Source organism: Mauremys mutica, chromosome 1 (genome assembly GCF_020497125.1).
Source record: "Mauremys mutica isolate MM-2020 ecotype Southern chromosome 1, ASM2049712v1, whole genome shotgun sequence".
NCBI classification, from domain to species: Eukaryota; Metazoa; Chordata; order Testudines; family Geoemydidae; genus Mauremys; species Mauremys mutica.
This window is the reverse complement of record NC_059072.1, coordinates 304,655,112-304,678,322: the sequence shown is the minus strand read 5'-3', so window position 1 is coordinate 304,678,322 and position 23,211 is coordinate 304,655,112. Positions and strand designations below refer to the sequence as shown.

Genomic DNA, 23,211 nt, shown 5'->3' with positions numbered 1-23,211 from the left:
TGCCCAAAGGTTCAGCCGTTACCTGGAAATCCAGAAGATACCATCCAGTTGGAAAGAGTGAAAGGGTTTCTCCAGCCTAAATTGGGATGAAAAGTTGATATCTTGAAAATTTTTGAAAATCCTTTCACTTAGCCCAGTCATGGTTACTAAGTAGGCACGCCTAAGCAGGGATCAGCTGATTCCCCTATAAAGAGCAGTAAGAAGCTGAAGAGAAGGGGAGGATGCTCAAGGAGACCAGAGTAGAGTAGGGATGCTGCTGGGTATGAGTAGACTCCGGCAGAAAAACTTGAGAGTGATACTACAGGCAGAAAAGATATGGGAGAGAGAAGGGAAAACAGATGGGCTTAACTTTATTAGGAATTTCTTCGTTAATTTAATACATCAGAACCCAAGAAGGTCTGCAAATAGACAAAAGGATTTGTGAGTTATTGAAGAAGCGCCTTGAAGAGGAAACTGGCAGGAAGTCTGCTCTACAACTCTGTGCCTTCATGCTCAATAGTATCACGCACCTAACCATCACATGACATACATCTCCATGGACATGTTCCACTATGGGCTAGATTCACCAAGGTGCCTGACTTCCACTTTAGGTACCTAAATCCCAGGATCAGATGCCACTGGTATTCACAAAACTCCCACTCAGCTGCCACTGAACACTGTAAGTGCCTAAACTCAGCACCTAAGTTTTTACAGTAAATGTATCTGAGGTGCCTATATTTCTGCCTCTGAGCATGCACACACACATCGTTCCTCATTCTAGGAGTCCAGATGGCTAAGCCCTGAGCGATTCATGAAATGGAAGAAAATAGGCATTTGTCCACCTAACTCTTCTTCAGGGCCCAATCTAGTAGGTGTTCTCTGAACACAGCTACTGGATCAAGCCTCACAGGCAAGCACACAAAAGGGAGGGTGAGGAGGAGAAGGACTTCAATTGTAACTTTTAGCTCACTGGTTAGGGTACTCATCTGGGATGTGGGAGATCCCTTCTTCAAATCCCTTGTCCACATAAGGGGAGAAGGGAGTTAAAACAGGGATCTGCCACCTTTCAGAAGTGGGCTCTAACCACTGTGTAAACAGGGTATGCATGAGCTCTCTCCTGACATCTAGTGATGAGCTTAGGGGAGAAGACTCCATGAACCAACCTTGTTTGCATAGACACATCTACTTTGCTAGATGTGCAGCATGATCGGGCTGCTTTGCCCAAATGATCACTTTTGGCTGGTGTTGGATTGCAAGTCACTTTGTTATTGGGTGTAAGGGTAATAAAGAGTTGTTATTCTAATTGTGTGAATTAAGGGCAGCTGAACTGTGCTTTGGGATGCCCTGATTGAGGGGTTCCCCCTTATCCGAACTGTACTTGCTAAGCAGGGGATAGAGGTGCCAAAGCCCCATAGAGAAAAGAGAGGGTGGAGACAAGAGTTTGTATATGGTGGCATGGGTGCTGCCTGAGGGTTGTAGGCACCATTTGACACTCTTTCTCTGTCCATTGTGTAATAACTGAGCTGATTAAGACTCAATTGAGAGTCTTTTGTTGCGGACTACTAGTGATGAAAAACTGATAACCAGGTTTAAACATCCCTGCTTTGGGATAGTGTTTCTGGTGAAAGAGACTGCCCAGCCTGCACCAGCAGGGAGGCTTCCCCACTAACAGCTGAAATTACTGGAAGCTGTGGTAAGTGGTGGGACTTCAAGATATCCCAGAGGATCAGTGGGGTGGACTGGAGCAGATGTCAGAGCAGATGGAGTGGCCGGCAGCAGAATGAGTGGCTGGAAGACCAGATTTAGGCAGCAAATGTCCTGAAACAGGCGGGGCTTAGGACACATCCCTCACCATGACATTGGCTAGCTTAGGTGGCGTGCTGGTTTTTGGGTATCCCAGTCTTAGGGCTTGTATACACTACTGTGCGGGGTCAATCTAAGGTACGCAACTTCAGCTACATAGCTGAAGTCGACATACTTAGATCTACTTACTGCGGTGTATTCACTGCAGTAAGTCAACAGCTGATGCTCTTCCATTGACTCTGCTTGCACTCCTCGTTCTGGTGGAGTGCTGAAGTCGACAGGAGAGCACTCAGCAGTCGATTTATCGCATCTATACTAGACGCGATAAATCAGTGTTTCTCAAACTGGGGTTGCCGCTTGTGAAGGGAAAGCCCCTGGTGGGTTGGGCCAGTTTGTTTACCTGCCCCGTCCGCAGGTCCGGACGATCACGACTCCCACTGGCCGCGGTTCACCGCTGCAGGTCAATGGGGGCTGCTGGAAGTGGCGGCCAGTAAATCCCTTGGCCTGCACCACTTCCAGCAGCTCCCCTTGGCCTGGAGCAGCGAACCACAGCCAGTGGGAGCTGCGATTGGCCGGACCTGCGGACAGGGCAGGTAAACAAACCAGCCCGGTCCACCAGGGGTTTTCCCTACACAAGTAGCGACCCCAGTTTGAGAAACACTGATCTAATTCATCTAGGAATAGTGTAATAATATTATGAATGTGGTATATATGGCCTTGTAATTGAGGCAGACTGTAAAACTAGATGAGGCTAGTGGAATGTTTATTATATGCCTATATCGATTTAACTCAATGAGAGTTGTTGGATGAGTAAGCAGGAAAGAACAGCAATAGATCTAGATAAGCAATCTCCAACACACCTTCAAAGATAATGGGGAAAGCTATTAGCTTTGGGGATCTTATATTGTGTCTCCAATGCAGATGCAAGTCTGGTATTGCCAGACTGGGAGCTGAGAGATCAAAAGGACACAAAACAATTAAAAAGCACTTCTCAGGAGAGAAAGGGAGAGGTCAGTTGTCAGAGATTGACAGAGGCTCTAAAGCAGCTGGGCTTTCCCAGATCCAGGGGATGGCAAGGCTTAGGGAAAGGCAGGCATGCCAATAGACTGGTTTATTATTTTAATATCTATTTGCTCTTAAACGCTTTGGTTCTAAATAAAAAATACTTGCTTTAAGAAGCAGCAAAGAATCCTGTGGCACCTTATAGACTAACAGACGTTTTGCAGCATGAGCTTTCGTGGGTGAATACCCACTTCTTCGGATGCAAGCAGTGAAGAAGAAGTGAATACCGAAGAAGTGGGTATTCACCCACGAAAGCGCATGGTGCAAAACGTCTGTTAGTCTATAAGGTGCCACAGGATTCTTTGCTGCTTCTACAGAACCAGACTAACATGGCTACCCCTCTGATACTTGCTTTAAGAAGGCTGTCTGGTTACTGGTTATCACTGTCATTGCTCTCAGTGGGGCCAGAAATGCACACATTGAAGATAAATCAGGCCTGATGACACAGTTGTGGTTGAGAACAGGGGACTGCAGCCCAGGGCAGATTCTGAGAGTGAGAGAATCACATGATTCCATCCCAAGAGAGAGGAGACGGCTTAAGGCCTGAGACCTGAGGAGGGTGCACTCAAAAAGACCAGGAGAGCTCAGAAGTACAGTTAGTCTAGTAACCATTGACAGAGAACAACAAGAATTTCTATTGTCAAGTGAATCTTGAGAAACAAATTAATTTTTTGCCTACCTAGGAGTGACTTTTGAGTGATGTTTGTGCGTGTATGTAAGAGGCTCTGGTTTCACAGTGGAATAAGACTCTTTAGTGTTATTGTCCAGTAAGTTGTTGTTTCTATAACTAATAAATGACTAGAGACTGTGGTGATGGGTACTTTTATCAATTAATCAATCAGCTAATTACATAAATTAATAATCTGGATGACTATAATACATTATTTCCTAGGGTCTCTGCTACATTGTCATGTGCTTTGAAGCTCAATCTTCAGATTGCACTATCCTCCAATATTCTACTTTGCTACGCATTTCAGAATGAAGAGAAACCGTTATTTCTACAGATAAATCGTTGATTTATCCAGAGCCCTCTGGAAACCTGGTCTCAGTGCAGCAGGCAGCTTTTCTTATGACAGAGGAGCACTTGAACCATTGGTTTAAACATCAACCACTGTGGCAGAGTGCTCACTGCTTCCTTATCTGAGAACTGTTTGCATAACTTACTAGAAGCTGATATTTATTTGTACAAAGTTTAGAAAAGATAAGAAAGGGACTTCGAAATCTAGGCAGTAATGGGTGGCATTGTAGTGATTCTTTTTATTATTAGTTATTATTTTTCATTTCCTATGTCCTGCTCAACCAGTCTTGCCTTTCTTTTGTAATTCAGGGACTTTTTTTATGATTCATGAATTTTTACTGACACATTAGAGGTATTTTCTTTTGGCTTATTTTAATTTTTGGCTGTGTTGGGATCCATTATTTGTCTTATGATACATTCAAGAAATGTCTTTAGTTTAAAAGACTCAGCTGTTTTTATTAAATAATACTGTGCATGTCTATACAGCTTTCATCTGAGGATTTTCAAGCACTTTGGAAACATTAATGAATTAAGGTTCACACCATTCCTTTGAGGGAGGTATGTATTATCGCATGTATTTATATAGGTAAACTTAGGCACAGACCACTACCAAAGCTGAGAATATAACTCAGAAGTCTATCCCCTGCTGCTCCCCATTGATTCTTGGGTTCTTCACCCCTGTATCATCACCTATCTTACTTCAAGTATTACATGAAGCAACTAACAAAGACACAGGAAAAGTTTTGGGCCTTTACTTTTCATCTGAAGCACTATTGTTTCTATATTTTTCCCTCTCAGTCTCACTGGGCCTAAAAGCAGAAAGCACCAGTGCTCCTCTCTGGATTGTAGGACAGGAGGAATCCTATGCAAAACAGTTAGTACTTCCATCACAAAGCTAAACCTCGAGGGCCTGATTCACTACCTGGCTTCCACCAGTGGAAAATCCAGGCTTTGGGGATCAGCAAAGGAAAATCTCCCAAGAGAGAGGGTGCAGCAATGCAAGTAGCCCACAGTTCCCGCTCTGCTGGAGTTGGCCAATGCAGCACCAAAAGTGGGCAAAGTCAGGTGTGGTTGAAGCAGGTCTAGGAGATGTGTTCCAATCCTGATCTGAAGTAGTGAGAGAATAACATGGATATCTATCTGCTTCTGTTGGGACTGAGAGCACCATCCCCGTTTCACATTAGACCATGATTTCCTGTATGCGGTATAGAATGATAACATCAACAACTTAGGCATCCATGTGGCTTTTTTGTTTAGGCCTGAGTTTTGTAGCCACAATAAAATGATTTAAAAGCTCAGAAGACAAAGTGACTCATCAATATGAAAATGATTAAAATGTACCATGTCCCTTCTAGTATTTGCTTCATCAATATGGACAGAATCTCCCACAGGAATTAAGTCACATTTACTCAACCACAGGAAGCGGGGGACAGAGAACAGTGACAGTATTAAATTTTAACCACTCTTCAAATAATGGTTTTAGAAATCAATAGTGTAGGTCCTGAACCCTTGGCTTCTCTAACTGCACTTGATTTCATGGCAGATGCTGTTGAGATGAAGTTTTACCTTCTATTTGTCACCCTAGCTATCTGCATTCAGCAGAAACATGTCTTCACTTTTCAAAGGTAACAAACTCCTGGTGTTATCTGTATTTTAGTGGGTGTGGGTATGGAAGGCTGTCTGGCTGAACCATAATATCTCCTACTGGTATAAACAAACATTTTACAAAGATCTAAGGTTATTTATTGTATTTGTAATTGGATGTATAGATCAATATAATATATAGATGACGTAGGCAATGAAATTAATATATGTCTCCTTTGCAACCATAAATCCTATATTTTTAATCATATTAAAACTATTCTTTTTGGTCTAAGTGCAAATCACTTCTGTTCAGTCAGTGCTCTGGAATGCAGTTAAATGGCATACTTAAGCTTAATGGGAAAAAATAATTTGCTTCATTTGCCTTAAAACAAGGCTTTAAATGAATTACTTCTTGAAGTGGAAATAGAAACCATTTCTGAAAGTGCTAACAATCTGTTTTCTTTCTAAAAGAGTTTTTATGATTGTTTTTCCTGCCATAATTCATTTTCAAATAACCATTTCATCCTCATATGACATCTGAGAAGCAGCTTTATTGCTACCTATTGATAAACCTCAGAAATGGCCTGAAATAAAAAAGCTCTAGTAAAAACATGAAAACAGATGCCAGAAACAAAAACAGCCAAAAAGATTATATTTTCTAATATTCAGTTGGTTTTAAAACCTGAAACACTGTGATATGTGGAGATAAAAAGATAATGCAACTTGTAACTATATTGAGCAAACCCAGTAACAAAAATCATCATGATTAAATAGCACCCACCATCAGAAGATATCAAACTGCTACACAAATATTAATGAACGAAACCTCACAACACTCTTATGTGACTTACTCAGGTTCACACTAAAAGTTTGTGGCAGAACTGGGAATAGAAGCTAGATCCAGGTCTTCTGGCTCCTAGTCTTGTGCCGTAAACACAAGATTGTTTTTATTGCCTTGTGTTGTAATCACATTTTCCAATGGTTACCTAAATACAGGTTACAACTGGTTATACACAATGGGATAAATAGGGAAGGAAGTGGACAGGCTCATTAAAATAACCTTTGGGTGAAGTCAATGGAGCTACACCAATTTACACCAGTTGAAGCTTTTTTTAATGTTTAAACACAATAGTTAAGATTTGACGTAGTCAGCAGAAATGCAGTATTTCCAACCCCAAGTGTTCAAAAATCATGAGTCAGGGCCCCTAAAAACACTGAAATTGGCTGAAAAGTTGTGAGATGTGAGACAAGATGGCCGATGTAGTATGATGTGTCCTGTGCTTTTCTTGGTGGGGGGCTAAGATGCCACCCCTTGCTCCTGCTCTTGGGGCACCGAGGGCCCCACTAGTAGCCCAGGAAGCTGATAAAGGGGGGAAGCAGGGGAGGGGGTCTGGGTTTGCTCCTCACTCTGAGTCCCAGCCCCTCTCAACCCCTACGAGTCCTTACCGTCTTCCCCCTTGGGTGGGGTACTGTTAGGGGGCTTATTCCTTCACTCTCTTACTTCCCTGGTCCTTCTCGCATGAACAGAGAGAAACAATACCCGAAGTCCAAAGGCGCAAACAATTCGATGTTTATTGAGGTGAACTTCCAGCAAGCCTGATTCCAGTTTCCTTCCTTAGTGTCCCCCTTCCCAGCTCTGACAACACAGAGCCTTGCCTGTGTCCCTGTTTCTGTTCCCATCCCCTGTTCCCATTCCCTCCTTAGCAAAACATGATCCCAATTCCCCCACCCCCAGTCCCTGTTCCCGTTCCCATTCCCCCTCCCGTTCCCATTCCCCCACACACACCTCCTGATTAACTGCAGACTATATAGTAAAACCTGAGTTTTGCTTAGCTCTTCCTTAACCAATCATTTTACTGAAATTTAACTCACCAATCCTAACATATTGTAACATGGTTATTTAACCAATTATACCCCACCACCTTAATTGGTTTACACCCAACAAAATTAATTATACAGTAGACAGAAACAATTACAGAACCAGACAGAGACCATGCAAATAAACATACAAAACAATACAGAAGTGAGGATTTCACAACTACATCTATACAGACATAAGGGTTTTCCAGCTGTGTCTATTGATAAGTGAGTTCTTACCAGACAGGATGCTATCAAACTAAGTTTTTCCTTTTACATCTTCTAGGCTCTTCCCTTTCTCTGGAGGTGATAGGAATATCAGGACAGGACTGTATTCCTAAAAGCCCAATAGCACCTTATTTCAATGTGACTAGTTTGGAATGTGTGAATGTGATTATACACTTCCCAGCTTATGGCTCCCTAACTACATCTTAGCTGACGGCCTTAGCCTGTCACAGTAAGAGAGGCCATTCCACAGACAGTGATTTTGATTCTTTCTTTTATACCTCTATAACTAGCTAAGTGATAAGAATACACCTAAATTCTTAAAGTATAGGCATATGCAGACAGGCCTGAATATGTATATCCTAACAGGTACTTTCAGTCCTTAGATGCTGGGGGAGGGAGTCTCCCTCCCTTGCTGGGGCAGGGTCTCCCGTACTCCGGTTTTCTGATCTTCCAAGTCTCACAGCACACCGCCAAGCTCCAGTCCTCTCTCCTTCTCCCCTGACTGCCTGAAGTGTTATTAGGTTGCTAACAGGGCCTTAATTGCTCCAATTAACCTGTAGCAACCCTCCCTAGTCTTCAGGGAACCACACCTTAATTAGCCTAGGGCTTATATACTTCCCCTCTACCACTCTACCACTGCTCCCTGGCCTTCCTGTATCACAGATTTCAAAACTAATACATTTTATTTGTCCACTGGTGTCAGAGCATTTAGGGATCACATTTCCAGGCTTTTCTCTGTAACCACAAAGCCTGTAGCATGATTCCAGAAGGTAGGCCTTTAAGAAAAATGCCAAATACTGCAAGACTAGTGATAAGATCATGAAAGTTGTCAACATTGGAATGTGTCCATCCAGGGGCGTATCTATGTTTTTTGCCACCCCAAGCATGGCAGTCAGGCAGCCTTTGGCAGTGTTTTTGCGGGAGGTCTGCCAGTCCCGCGCCTTCAGCGTACCCGCTGCTGAATTACCGCCAAAACCGCGGGACTGGCGAACCTCCTGCAGAAACGCCGCCCTCACAGCAACCGGCAGGCCGCCCCCCGCGGCTTGCCGCCCCAGGCACATGCTTGCTTGGCTGGTGCCTGGAGCCGCCCCTGTGTCCATCTCACTGAACTGTTTTAGGGAGGGGATAAAGGTGGAGACTATTTTACAACACCTAAAAGGTTTGTGGAAGGGAACAGACTCCATTGTTCATAACTCTGTTCTCCATTGTCATGAAATATCTTAATTCCTAGTCATGAGGGACAATTTTATGTGTCAAATATACAAGCCATGAGTAGTGGAGGAAAGCAAGACACATACTTAGTGAGATTAAAGACACTCATGACTGCAAGAAAGAAGCTGTAACAAATCCCTGGCCACCTGTTATTCTTATTTATTGTTTGTATTTGGTGCCCAAGAGACCTAGTCGTACACCAGGATTCCTTTATGCTACGCAATGTACAAACGGAACAAAAAGAGAGCTTGCAATCTATGTAGACGATAAATGACAACACATGGATACGGACTGACTGGTGAGGGAGTACAAGCAGGGCCGGCTTTAGGAACTGCGGGGCCCGATTCGAATACCCGGTGGTGGTCCGGGTCTTCGGCAGCACTTCAGCAGCAGGGGGTCCTTCACTCGCTCCGGATCTCCCGCCGCCCAACTGCCACCAAAGACCTGGGGTGAATGAAGGACCCTCCGCCGCCAAGGTGCCGCCGAAGACCTGGACCGCCACTGGGTATGTAAAAAAAAATTAAAAATTAAAAAGGCGCCTAAGGCACGGGGCCCTCTTAAGTGCAGGCGCGGGGCCCGATTCCAGGGAATTGGGGGAATCGGCCTAAAGCCGGCCTTGAGTACAAGAACATAATGAGACAATAGTGGGAAGCATGACTGACAGTAGTCTCTCAGCACATCAGAGTCTGGCCGTTGCCAAGTTTTTTGTAGTCATCATTGGAAAGGAGAGATTTAAGGAGGGATGTGAAGGTGGATAATAAGGTAGCTTTGCTGATGTTTACAAGGAGCAGCCTGCAAGCATGAAGGACAATATGAGAGAAATACTGAAGGTGTTTGAAAATTTAACAAGTGGATGATGGCTGATCAGAGGAGAAATGATAGGTAGGCATAGGCATGAAGGGCCTTGAAACTAAAGACAAGTAGCACATGTTTCAAGAGATAGAGAAGGCAAACTCTGTGGAGGGATGCAAAGAGAAGATTGACATAGTCGATGCAATTGACTAGCAGAACGATCTTTGTAGCAGCATTCTGAATAAATATGTGTGAGGCAATACTGCATTTATCAAGACCCGAGAAAAGGATGTTGCAATAATTGAGACATGAGATGATGAAAACATTGGATGAGAGCTTTAGCTGTGTAAATTGATAGGAAAGGCCATATCATAGATATGTTAGCCAGAAAGAATCTGCAAGATTTATACATAGACTTGATATGAAGATCTAGAAAGAGGTCTGAGTCAAAGATGACACCCAGGTTACAGGCCTAAATGACAGGCAGGATGGTGGTGGTGTCCACAATTATCGAGAAAGGAGATTGTGGGGAAGATTAAGAGCTCTGCTTTGAGTTTGAATTGGCAACTAGACACCGACGAGGAGATGTCAAAGAAACAGTCTGAAATTTAGTTTGGACAGAAGGAGACAGGTCTGGAGTAGAGATGGATCTGTGAGTTGTCAGCATGGAAATGGTAGTTGAATTTGTCTTTGCACATAAGATTACCCAGAGTTAAGGTGCAGAGGAAGATGAGAAAGGGGCCAAGGACAGAGCCCTAGGGAACACCCATAGGAAGTTGGAGGGGGGATGAGGAGGATCCCTTGATAGACACACTGAAAAGCGACTAGAGAGATAGGAGGAAAGCCAGGAGAGAACAAAGTCATGGAAGTCCAGGGAGGACCGGGTTTCAAGAAGAAAAGCATGTTCAATGATGTAAAAGGTAGCTGACACGTCAAGGAGGGTGAGGATGGAGTACTAGTTCTAGATTTGGCCAGGAAGAGGTCATTAGAGACTTTGACAAGAGTGGTTTCAGTTACGGGAAAGTGACAGAAGCCAGATTGGAACGGGTCTAGGATAAGAATTCTCAGTTCCTGTCCTCCAAATCTATCAGTAGGATTTCACAATTGTCTCCAGGGGGCACACCATAGTATCTCAAATTTCACAACAGCAGTAAGGACAGAACTCATATCCTTATGATCCAAAAGCACAGGCCCCTCCAACATAAGTTATAGGAGAATCTCCATTAACTGTTGACTAATTTAATGCCTATAACAGTCAGCTGAGTAGTTCTGATTCCATCCAACAGAAGATAGTGGTATGAATACACAACAGTCACCTCATTTTAATACTTTGCACTATATTGTGCAATGGAAACTACATGAAGAAATCACATGCAGGCAGCCCAGTTCAGGCACCTTTTGTAAAATTAACTCCCATGGTAGATAGCAGCATCAGGAGACAAGCTCCTTTTCAAAACAACCCCAATCACAAGTTATGTAGTGCACTTGCCCTGAGAAGTGGGCAAGTAGCCAGTGCTGCATAACTCTGATTGCTGTTTGATTCTCTCTTGTATGAAGGTTGGGGTGTGTGGAGAAGGCTGGCACATTGTTGGTTCTGCTTGAGAAACAACAGTGATTGTGTGGAGCACAGCTAAAAGCAGAAATGATAAATCGCTGGTTGCTAGCCTCAGTCAGGTCACAGCTAGAAATAAATCACAAGAGTGGGTTGTGACAATCATGATCCACAGATTAAAACTACATGTTTTGAGAGCCCTGTCTGTTTTGTTTTAAGGGCAATTTTCTGAAATGGTGTTGTCAGTCATCCTTCAAGAGCCTGCTTCATGCACTGTCACCAACTCCATGGGGTTTCTGGGTCAACCGCTTCCACTCCAAGAAAATGGAAATGGGGCTCAGACCTGCACTGGCACCTCTCCCCACTCCCTGTACCTAACTATACACCAGACACGTCAAGTCTTTTTCACTGGGTGTGAGACTCATTCATTAGCAAGCTATCTCACTCTCACACAGATTGCTAACCTTATCCCACTCATTTTGAGTAAATATATAAAGATTTAAAATATTTTTACTCAGGCACTGTAAGAGACAACAATATATCTAGGGCCTCAGGCACAAGGCTTAGAGCTTGGAAAGCCACTTTCCAAACTTGTGTACTGTGGTAATCATAGAGACTATAGACCCGTGTTCTATATGCACACGAGAGGAGAGAAGAAGTTACGTGGAGGGGGTGGGGAGGCTGTTTGCGTGTGTGAATACTTGGTGGTCAAAAAAAATCTGAGTTCGCCCAAAAAACAAGCAGGACTTGATCAAAAGATGGCATGTTTTGCAAAATACAGTTCAAAATTTAAACCACACTGGACAAATTCATGTCTCAGGGATTGTCAACCACCCAGGTTTTTGTTCCAACCAGCAAATAATTGTTTTTATTAAAATCCACTGTTTTGCATTGCATCTAGAGTTCTCACATGCCCTAGACTTACTATGAATGAGGACATTTAAGTGTTCCATATGCAATATTAAATAGTGCACATTTTAAAACAAACTATTAAGTGCTGGTTGGATTAAAACCCTGGACTATTGGGTGTTGCTAAGGACCAAAGATGAGAGTCCCTGTCTTAAGCAATGACCTAACAGACCACCTGACTCTTTAGGCTGTAAATCTCACTCTTAAGGACAGCCAACCCTTGGCATCACTGATACACACATACTATTTCAAACTTCTCCAAACTCCCTGATAAGGGTGCATTCAAACCACCACTGTTCTGCACTTACATAGGGATTTAAAGTTATTTCTTAACTCCCAGTCAGCAGCATGCAAGGCGAAACTTCCATCTTGCGCCCTCCCCTGTCCCCGAGCCCCCGCCCTGAGCGCCCTCCCCCATGGCAGCTCCCCCACTCCACCCTGAGGTGCCCCCCGCAGAAGCTCCCCGCCCCCACCCTCCGCCCTGAGGCACCCCCCCACCCCAGGTCACCCCTGCTCTGCCTCCACCCCAAGCATGCCATCGCTGCTTCACTTCTCCCACCTCCCAGCCTTGTGGCGCCAATCAGCTTAGGCGCCGCAAGCCTGGGAGGTGGGAGAAGTGAAGCAGCCGGGCGTGCTCGGGGAGGAGGCGGGGCAGGGGTGAGTTGGGGCGGGGAGTTCCCCTGCGTGCTGCCCTCCCCCTTATTTGCTGCAGGCGGCCCTCTCTGCGCTCCCCTACCCCAGCTCCCTCCGCCTAAATGCCGGCAGCGACTGGGGCAGCCGAAGATCCGGCCGCTGCGGTTGGTGCTGAAGAAAATGCCACCCCCCAAATCCTAGCACCCTAGGCGACCACCTAGGTTGCCTAAATGGTTGCACCGGCCCTGGCAGCATGTGTACATCTCTGGTCTGCTTCCCGTCTCAGTCCCTCCCTACAGTGGTGAACAGGCACTGATTTGGGTGAGGGATACAGTCAGAGGAAGGACACCTAGCCCTGGACTGAACAACTGGGGCACTAATCGGCACAACAGATAGCTAGCCACTCTGGCAATGGGTTTCAAGTAGGATGATGAGTATCAGTATCTGTAAAGAATGAGAGAGAGGAGCAGGCCAGTGGTATATAGGTTCCAAACCACCTGCAGGCAGGTAGATAGTAGAGGAGGGAAGGGGAGGGGAGCAAAGGAAGGGGGAGATGGACAGGATTGGGCGCTGGGAAGAAAAGAGAGCTGGGTCACCTTTAATATGTGTAAGGAAGAGCATATTCACATTTTGTGGCAATCCAAGACATGCCATCAGGAGCTCACAATCACAGTATGACCTCAACAAGTAAAGAGAGAGGGCCAGTTTCTCTGTTGCACTCAGCATCCTCTGGGGACTGCAGCATAAGAGCTAGTTGCAGCTTCCTAATCCTGGGACCAGTTATACACCAGCCCTGATGTCCTTTAGAGGCTCGGGCTGCTCTAAAATAGGTCAGGCTGGTTCCAGACACACCCTTGGGCTATGGGAGAGCAGTGTAGGAACTGTCTACTTCAGTTTTTTATCAGCTGGGGGCTGCTCCATTTTTGGGAGATCCAGGGGCTTTTCAGCAATGCAAGCAGTGGATAGAATCTGGCCCAGCATTTTAATTGCTTGAACCTCCTTCGGCTCCCCTAGCACCCAAGTCAGAGAAGCCAATTGAGACTGAGATGGACTGTTCAGACTTGTACATTAATACAGAATGTTTCCATGCACACACTCAAGCCTTTGCTTTTTCTGAATGTCTTTTTCTTTCCAGTGATCAAGTATTATGGGCTCTCCCACGATCAGAGAGACAAGCTGAATTCCTTCAGAATTTAACCACCAACTTTGAGGTAATTTGTTCTCTATAAACTCTAGGCCAAATTCTGCTCTTAGGCATGCCAATGCCATTCCACTGGGAGGAAGATTTAGCTCCCCCTTTCATTCTCTTATGTTATATATATTTTTAGTTTCTAGAAGCACACTGGATGCTTTATTTCCATTATTTTAATGTCTACTGATTGAGATGAGCAGATTCCGTTGATTGATAACGTTTTATCACATTATATCAAGCACCCGATTTCAGAATTATGTAATTGATTTTGTATATTAGCAGCAACAAAACAAAGATGATGAAATACTGACATGTGATGGTTGATAAAATCATTTGTCAGGAAGTCCCAGGAGTATAAGCTAATGCAATTTCTAACCATATTACTTCTAGGACCCCGACACGCAGGATTGGATATTACAGTACTTGGTGGTGTTTCGCTAAAGACAGAGTTTAGATGATAAGAATCTCTTCATCTAGAACTAATAATCTCATAAAACACCAGCAGGATTTTGTGATTTCCATCTGCTATTGCAGGGAAGAGCGTTTAATTAAAATAAGGCATCCAAATTTCTTCTAAAGCACTTCCCCATTATTTTATCATATTTTCGTTTGAAGTCAGCACCCCGTAATGAAAAGCATAACCATTTCCCTATTCAGTGTCGTTACCAGGATCCCTGATGTGTCCCTGATCACAAGAGCCTTAACAGCCCCTGTGCCCATAGCCTGTCTCTGTCCAATTTGCTCCCCTGACACCTGTCATCCTCCCACCCTTCCCCTATCCTATCCCTCCCTCCTGCTTCTTATTTCCATCACCAACTGCTCCTATTCACCTCCTCCAGACCAGCTCCGGTCTCCCTCCCCTTCTGCTGCCTCTCACCTTCTAGCTCTGGATCACCCTCTCCCCATCTCTCTCTCTGGCTATTGTAATCCCCTTTTCCCTCACTCTGGATTCCAGTGTGGCTGGACACAGTGGTGAGCTGCAGCCGGTTTGCACCGGTTCGCACGAACCGGTTGTTAAATTTAGAAGCCCTTTTAGAACCAGTTGTTCCCCGTGGGACAAACTGGTTCTAAAAGGGCATTTAAATTTAACAAGCGCTCCCTCCCTGCTGCCCGGCCCCAGCTCACCTCAGCTCTGCCTCCACCTCCTGCCATGAATGCTCCTCCTTGCTTCTCCTCCCCCCCTGCTTCCCGCGAATCAGCTCTTCGCGCGGGAAGCCTGGGAGGGCTGAGAAGCAAGCAGGCTTCCCCGGCCCAGGAAGACGACCCTGAGGTAGGAAACTAGGGGGGGCCGTGTGCCCCAGCCGGTCTCCAGCCGTGGCCCGTCCCCGGCCGCCCGGCCCCGCCTCCCCGTCCGCGACCCCCCCCGTCCCCGCGTTCCTGGCCGCGACCCTGCCCGGCCCCGCATCCCCGACCCTCCCCAGCCACCCGGCCGCGGCCCCCCCCGTCCCCGGCCGCATCCCCCCCGCGTCCCCGGCCGCCCGGCTCCGGCCGCATCCCCGCCTGGCCCCGCCGTGCCCCCACCTACCCGGCTGCCCGGCTCTGGACACGGCCCCCCAGTTCCGGCCCGGCCTGGCCCCGTGGCTCCAGCCGCCCCTGCTGTTTTGCCACGGGGCCGGGCTCCGGCAGCGCGAGTCTGGGCGTGGCGGTGGCCCAGGCTGCCCGGCTCCAGCTTGGGAAGAGAGGAGTTTGTAGATCTTCATCCAGGTAAGACTGGAAATAAGGGTGAACTGTCTGAAATTGGTTAACTGAAGTCAGTGCTTGGCAATGACATCACTTGTTTGAAGAGTATAAAAATGTTCATTGCCAATACCTGCCTGGCCACGTTAGAGCTGACCAATATGGGTCTAAGCACGCTGAGTTTAACCTGTTTGTAAGTATCTTGATCAAATGTTACAGTTTGGATGTAGTAAATTATTTATGCATATTTAGAGTAATTGTATCACTCTGGATTTAATAAAGGAATTTATGGTTACGTTAGTGTTTGGTGGCTTCCCGTATTCATATTAATTTCAGGCATTCCAATAGTATGGGAATGAGATATATAGGCAGCAGCAAACGTGAACACAAGCTTGTTTTGAAAATGAAAGAGAGATGGTCAACTTGCCAGTTGAGCAAAATTCCAGGGTTTTAAACCACTCAACTTCAGGCGAGGGGAGGGAGGGAGTGAGTGTTATGGTAATGCAGCCTTCTAATGGGACAACAAAATCAAATGTCTACAGGACTGTTCAGCACTAAGAAATAGTTTGCTTCCTTTGGTTCTCTGGTATTTTTTAATGGCTCATGATGTAAGTGATACCTGATAGAGCATTGATTTAAACCTTCCTAGTATAGCCAGCTTCACCAGTCAGGTTGGCATATGTGATTTAAATGGCCCAGTTGCTTGTTACAGTTGGAATTGCACATTGCAGTGTAATGTATAATTTATAAGGACCCTTGCTTATTTCAGTAGGTGAAAGTGGTGTCCCCCATTCTTTTCCCTGTGGCCTCAGATTTTGTGCCCTCCTTTTGCTATTTGAAGGAGTGTTGACATCAGACTTGAAAGCTGCATAACATGTAATAAGTTTGTGTTGTCTTATATTTGAGTCTAATCTTTTTTGGAGATGCCTTATCTGTTGCTGTCCAACATCTGGGCATAGCACAATTCATATTTCTTAATCACCACTTTTGTTACTGATGATAACAAAATCAGCGGGGGGTTGGTTGGGGCAGGAGTCCGGGATGGGGGGGCATGATCCCTCCTGGGGTGAGGAGGGAACCGGTTGTTATGATTTTGGCAGCTCATCACTGGCTGGACACCAGCAAAGAGGGAGGCACTGAAAGCAAAGGAAAGACGATCTCTCTGCATGCAGTTCCAGTCCATGGTGCCACACACCCCAGAAGCCAGGAGGAGTCAGTAAAGGGTTTCATGCTGTCTGGAGTGGCTCACAACTGAGAGTGCCAACCTCAGGGCAGACTGTCAAAAACAGGGCAGACACACCCAAACTGGTGGTATGTTCTGTAATTAGAATTCACCTACCCGGTAACAAGTTTGAATTCCTGGATCACTATAACAGTCTTACCATGGAGTCACAGACAGACCCCTTAGGCTCTCCAGTCTATCTTGACACTCAGACAAAATGGACTTAGTGATAAATGGTCACTTACACCAAAACCCACAAAATAATCAGGTTGTTTTCAATCCCAAAAGACCAGTCATTTACCCCAGATCAATTGGTACCCTAGTTCCTACACCAAAGACAACGCCTGAAGCCCATCTTGTAATAAACCGTCTAAAGATTTAATAGCTAGGGGAAAAATTGAGAGAGTAATTTACAGGTTAAAGCAAGCAAACATACTCACAATTGAGTTACCATCTACAGTTCCTAAAGATGACAGAGATGTAGTTATCTGTCAATTCAAAATGTCTTTCAGGGCAGACCCGGGGTAACTCCTGGGGATTTCTGCCTTAGTTTAGTGTCTCTGGCCCTGTGAAAATTCAAACAACAAAAAGGTCACCATTTCGTCTTGTGAGCATCTCTATATGACCTTCCCCCAGAATTCAAACCAATGGGATGAGGGCTCCTGCCCGTAACTTCTTCCTGGGTGGCTGGGGCAATCAACAAAGCTTTTTGTCCTAGATGACCCATTAAGTCTTCATAGTCCTTCTTGATGGGCAGAGGAACTACTCCTCCCGTCTGAGCTCACAAGGTCAGAGCAGGCATTTTACAATTATAAAACAAATTTATATTTTACCTTTCAGCATGGAATGCAGATGTTACAAATGAGATTAATGCATGCAGCAACTTACAAGCATTTCATAGAGTCTAAACACTAAATACATTCTTCTAGGACTAATACCTATTTTGAACAAAATTAACATCCAGGTGAACTGGTTTGGTTTCCAGCTATGAGTTTGTCAGTTCTTAGCTGATGCCTATGACCTTGGCCAAAGCTGGCATTTGATTTCCAGCATCACAAAGGGAAGGTCTTGCTCAGCTCCTGCAGTACTGGGTTGAAGCATGCTCAGTGAAGGTAGACCATTCAGTGAATTTTCCTGCCAAATTCTAACTAGTCTGTACAGATCATGTGTGAACTGAGAATGTTCAGAGGGTTATAACTTGACCACATTTGCGTGGATTTTCATGGGGACGCCAAAAGACACATCCTTGACACAAAGGTCAAACCCATGCTAAATTTCAAGTCCCTGCTCCAAAGCATGAGGGCACTAAAGCTTCTTAATTAAACAGCTGTAAGAACTTTTTTAACATGGGCAAAACAATGAATTCTTGTTCTCAGAAACAGCTGAGCTATTTTAGCTGAAACTGAAAAAATAAAAATCAGTCTTAGGCTGTCATGTGGCATGGAAAATTTAACCTCAATTTAGCAGGCCAGTTTAGCAAAATTAAAAGCAAATGCATTTGAAAACAGGGTCTTATAATGGGAAATATCAGACAACCTTAAATATAGGCAGTACTGCCTTAAGTAATTAATGGTATATAGAAGATAGACTGACGACTGCCGTTCATCTCCTAATATAAGAACAAAAAATGTCTATTGCAACCGAAAGCTTTCAGAATATGTAACGTTTAAGGATAACTGACAAAGGAAATCGTTTTTCACACAATACATAGCCTGTGGAATTTATTGCCAGAAGATATCACTGGGGTCAAGAGATTGGAGGATTCAGCAAAGCATTGTACACTGACAGAGTTATACTAATAAATATCTGAAAATTAACAAGAGTTTTGGAAGGGATATAAACTGCCATGCTTGTGGGCATAAGCTAACCCCCCTCTGAAGGAAAGTTAGCCCATCACTGCCTCCTGCAGAGTTTCTTGTGTCTGCCTCTGATGTACTTAGTACTGGCCACTTTTGGTGATAGGCTACTGGACAAGGGTCTGAGCCATTCTGACAATTCCTATGTTACCTGTATTACTTCATTCACCTGCTAGACTCTCTGCTAACTTAGTTATGCCAACTTAGACTTCATTGTACTTCCTTATACTGAGACTTAGCAGGCCAGATTTAGAGATATATGTACTAGAAGGGGTAAACATTGCATGTTCTTAAAGTGGTTATTGAACAAATAAGTAAGTTGCTGCAATATATATTTTAGGGGGGCTGGAAAGAAAGTGTAAGTTACACCAGTTTACACGCCCTCCAGATTTAGATTCACCTTTGAATATGGCCTTCATAATGGGTATTCAAGACCTAGCAGCTTAATTGATTGCATTCAGTCCTTAAAACTAATGTAAACCTCTATTGTCCTGCCTATACTATACATTGAGGGCTAGATTCACAAAGGTACTTAGGCATTGCAGGCCAGAGGTGCCTATTTTCTAATGTGCCGGGGGGGGGTTGCTTGACCCCCACTCCTCCCCAGACCCCACCCCCATTCCACCCCTTCCCCCAAGGCCCTGCCCCCATGCACTCTTCCCAGCCCTCACTCCTCCCCCTTCTCCCCAAGTGCCTCCTGCACACCATGGAACAGTTGATCGCAGCAGGTGGGAGCTGCTGGGAGAAAGGGGAGGAGCCGATTGGCGGGGCCGTTGGCAGGAGAGAGGCACTGGGGGTGAAGGGAGGGCTAGGTCTCCAAGTAGCTCATTAGCTATGGGGTGGCATCAGGACAAAGGCAGTTTTGTGAATGCCCACCAGCAGCAATGTAGGTGCCTATTGGGTTAGGCAGAAGCTAAGCACTAGTTTTGAGAATGTCACCAGCCTCTAATGGTGGACATAAGCACCTAAAGAGGCAACTAGGTACCCAAGTACCTTTGGGAATCTGTCCCTTAATTTTGTTTAAAATTTAGAATATATTCTCCAGAGTCTTTCTCTATGTTGGTTGTTCCAAAGGCTATAGCTACATTGCACTGCAGTGCAGACTATGGGGATATGAATTGCAGAGCACACCAGAATGTTGGATGCTAACTGCCCCATGTGGATGCTGCTGGTGTGAACTAAAAAGTACCTAGTTTGCATCAACATCATAGGCGATGACTCCATGGGTGCTCCCGGGCTGGCGCACCCATGGGGAAAAAGTTGTGGATGCTTGGCACCCACCGGCAACCCCCCTCAGTGCCTTCTGCCCATCTGTGGGCCCTGCTGATCAGCACTTCCCCCTCTCTCCCCTAGATCAAGCACCCCCCAGCACATTGGAAAGTTGGCGCCTGTAATTAACATAGTCCTGTATGGTGCACCAAAATGAATACAATATTCAAAGTGTAGTTGCACCAGATCCAAGGAGAGCATGACATGTTGATTTTGAATATGCAGCAAAAAAATTGCACTGGCCTTTTTTCGCATTATAAATTCATGTCTAATTTGCAGTCCACTACCATCCCTAAGTCTTTTCAACATTACTGCTTCCCAGTTTTCAATCTCCCACTGAATAGCTGAGTTTTATTTTATTTCATTAACTTTCATTTTACTAACTTGAATTTTACTAAAATTAATTTCATTTTATTATCTGCCCAATTTTAATCTCTCTAGGCCCCTTTATATTGCTGTTTCATCTGAATTTATTTTGAAATCCCTTCTGGCATTTGGTTCATCTATAATCAAAGTAATCACTGAATACAATAACTGCAATGACTAGTCTGAGCTGCATTAATTCCCCAAATACCCTCAGGAAAAATAACCCTCTACTGATTTGAGGATTTGGATTGTAATAATCAGCTAAACAGATATATTAAACTAGTAATATTATCTCATGAAAGGTGATGTTCCTGCCTTTGTTCTTGATTTATGAATTTATATTCAGCTGTTATTATAAATTTTTCTTACCCACACACTTTTCATTTTTAGCAATAGCATGATGTGACAGCACAACACGTGAAACATAAAACTGCTTCCCACACACAACCTAGTAGTTTGAGGACATGTATTGTGTTTTGATCGTGTTCAGGATGTTTACTAAATGGTAAAGTATTTTTTCTTTCCTTGTGAAAAAAATGTTCTTGGAAACTTTGTAGGTTGTTCTCTGGCAACCTGTTTCGGCTGAAAACATTATGAAGAACAAAGAAGTCCATTTCTATGTTAATGTGTCCGATATAAATGATGTGAAAGCTGAGCTAAACCGATCCACCATCCCATACAAGTATGATTCTTATTTCTTGCTGTGAAGATATTAAATCAGAAATTCAAGCCAATTGGAGACACTGCTTAAGAATGGTTTATGCTCTTTGTTTGTTGTTCAGAGTTTTGATGGACGATGTTCAAGGAGTTATCAAAAAACAAACTATCAATGACACAGTCAACCCCCGCAGTTCTGCATCCTATTATGAACAATATCACTCTCTGAATGAAGTAAGATGTTATATTTTTCTTGTGATCCTTTATGCATTTATTGTTATTGCATTAAAAAGGGCTTAAATTTAATTTGATGATGATGGTGATATGGACTGTCTGATGGTGATATGGACTGTTACATTACAGACCTATCGGGGAAACAATTACATTTGTATTGATTAGCCAATAATAGTTTACATTAATATAGTACCTTTAATAAAGAAGGATCCCAGCACCTTACAAAGCACACTACATAAGAACCACTTTACCCACCAACTGAAACCACATGAGAAATTTAAGGTAGGTGCAATGTAATTACCTAAAATGAAATTTGGTCAAGACATTTTAGATTTCATGGAAATGCACATCCTAAGTTTACAATCATAACTTCAGTTGCTTCTGAAAATTTAATTCTAATGGATCATTCTGCAATTCACCTGAAAAGGCACCCTGCACGGTGCAGTTGTTTATTTCTGTCAAATTTGCCTTAACTGTTATCATTTAATGTTCACTCCAAAGAAGTGTTTAGTGAGAATAATGTGGAAAGCTCATTGAAAGCAAGGTTAGGGAAAATGCAAAGAAAGGAATTTGTTTTTCTTTCTTGATTAATATCTTTTTTCTTGCTGCTGCAAAAAGATATGCTAGATGACCTGCTACATGTTTTATATCTCTAATCGTCTACCTGTGTTTTCTGTAATTCTTTTATAGAGTTCTAATCATTTTCACTTAGGACTCATGAGAAGCAGGACAATGTGCTTGTAAACTCAAGACTCTACAGATGATTCTGTTTTTCTGAATCCTAAATGGATATGAGCCAGCAAGGAAGAAATATTAACAGGCTCTCCTGTCAACCTGTTTAAAGCAGGGCTGTCAAGCGATTTAAAAAAATTAATCACGATCAATTGTGCGATTAATCGCACTGTTAAACAATAATAGAACACCATTTATTTAAATATTTTTTGATGTTTTCTACATTTTCAAATATATTGATTTCAATTACAACGTGGAATGCAACGTGTACAATGCTCACTTTATATTTATTTTTTATTACAAATATTTGCACTGTAAAAAACAAAAGAAATAGCATTTTTCAGTTCACCTAATACAAGTACTGTAGTGCAGTGGTTCCCAAACTGGGGTTCGTGAACCCCTGGGAGTTTGTAAAATGTTACAGGGGGTTCTCGGGAAAAAATTCCCTAATGGCGGACAGAGCTGTCCCTAGGCACCCCGGGACCAGCAGCCTGGAGCCCCTGGTCTTCCAAGAACTAAGCAGATCAATGCAAGCATGTCTATCACACTGAGGAGATTTAAACTTCAAGATTCCTTATAAGAAATAGAAAGGGAGGTGGATATTTTGTGCTGTTTTTAAAATTAAATAGGCAGCTAGTATTGTTTTTTAAATTATTGCGAAGAACAAGTTTAAACTTTGTTGTAATGTGCGTTGTTTGCTTGGACTGCTCAAGACCCGAATGCTTGTGTAGGAGGAACTCTGAGTTGGCTTCTTAAATACCTTCATGCTATTTCACATCTGATACTCCTTGATGAAACATAGGAGCCTTGTCTTATAACAGGCTTATTCAAAGTGATACAAGCTACAAAAGTGAGATCTTGGAAGAGTGTTGCCGTTTTCCTAATGTAGTAAAAATACTGTAATGATAAATAATTAATAATAAATAGTGTGTAATAAACATGTCATAAAAAAATTATATTTCCAAGATCACTGCTTTTATCATTTAAACTCAGGTAAAGGAGAAAATCCCTGGAAATATTCATTTTTAATAGGGGGTTCGTAAGACACAACATTTTAGTGAAAGGGGTTCACAGATTGTTAAAGTTTGGGAAGCACCGATTTAGAGTTAATCGTATTAAAACACATATTGTTTGCTTGCATCCAGTTTACCAAGTAATCCAGATCACACTGAATCAGTGACCTGTTCTCTTAATTATTTACCACTCCCCCAGTTGTTGTGTCATCTGAAAACTTAATCAGTGATGATTTTACCTTTTCTTTCAGGTCACTGATAAAACTGTTAGACAGTGTAGGGCCAAGAACTGATCCCTGTGGGATCCCAATAGAAACATACCTGCCTGATGATGATTTGCCATTTATAATTACATTTTGAGACC

General features: G+C 43.7%; 1 protein-coding gene across 1 annotated transcript in view; it reads left to right on the top strand.

Annotated features, from left to right (window-relative positions):
• The first annotated feature begins 5,296 nt into the window (after window positions 1-5,296).
• CPB2 (carboxypeptidase B2) overlaps window positions 5,297-23,211 on the top strand; it is a 35,827-nt gene continuing 17,912 nt past the window's right edge. Inside the window, exons 1-4 of the mRNA XM_045013429.1 lie at window positions 5,297-5,487; window positions 13,765-13,840; window positions 20,769-20,893; window positions 20,994-21,102. Coding sequence (XP_044869364.1) covers window positions 5,336-5,487; window positions 13,765-13,840; window positions 20,769-20,893; window positions 20,994-21,102 — 462 coding nt within the window. The 5' untranslated portion in view covers window positions 5,297-5,335. The remainder of the gene's footprint in view (window positions 5,488-13,764; window positions 13,841-20,768; window positions 20,894-20,993; window positions 21,103-23,211) is intronic.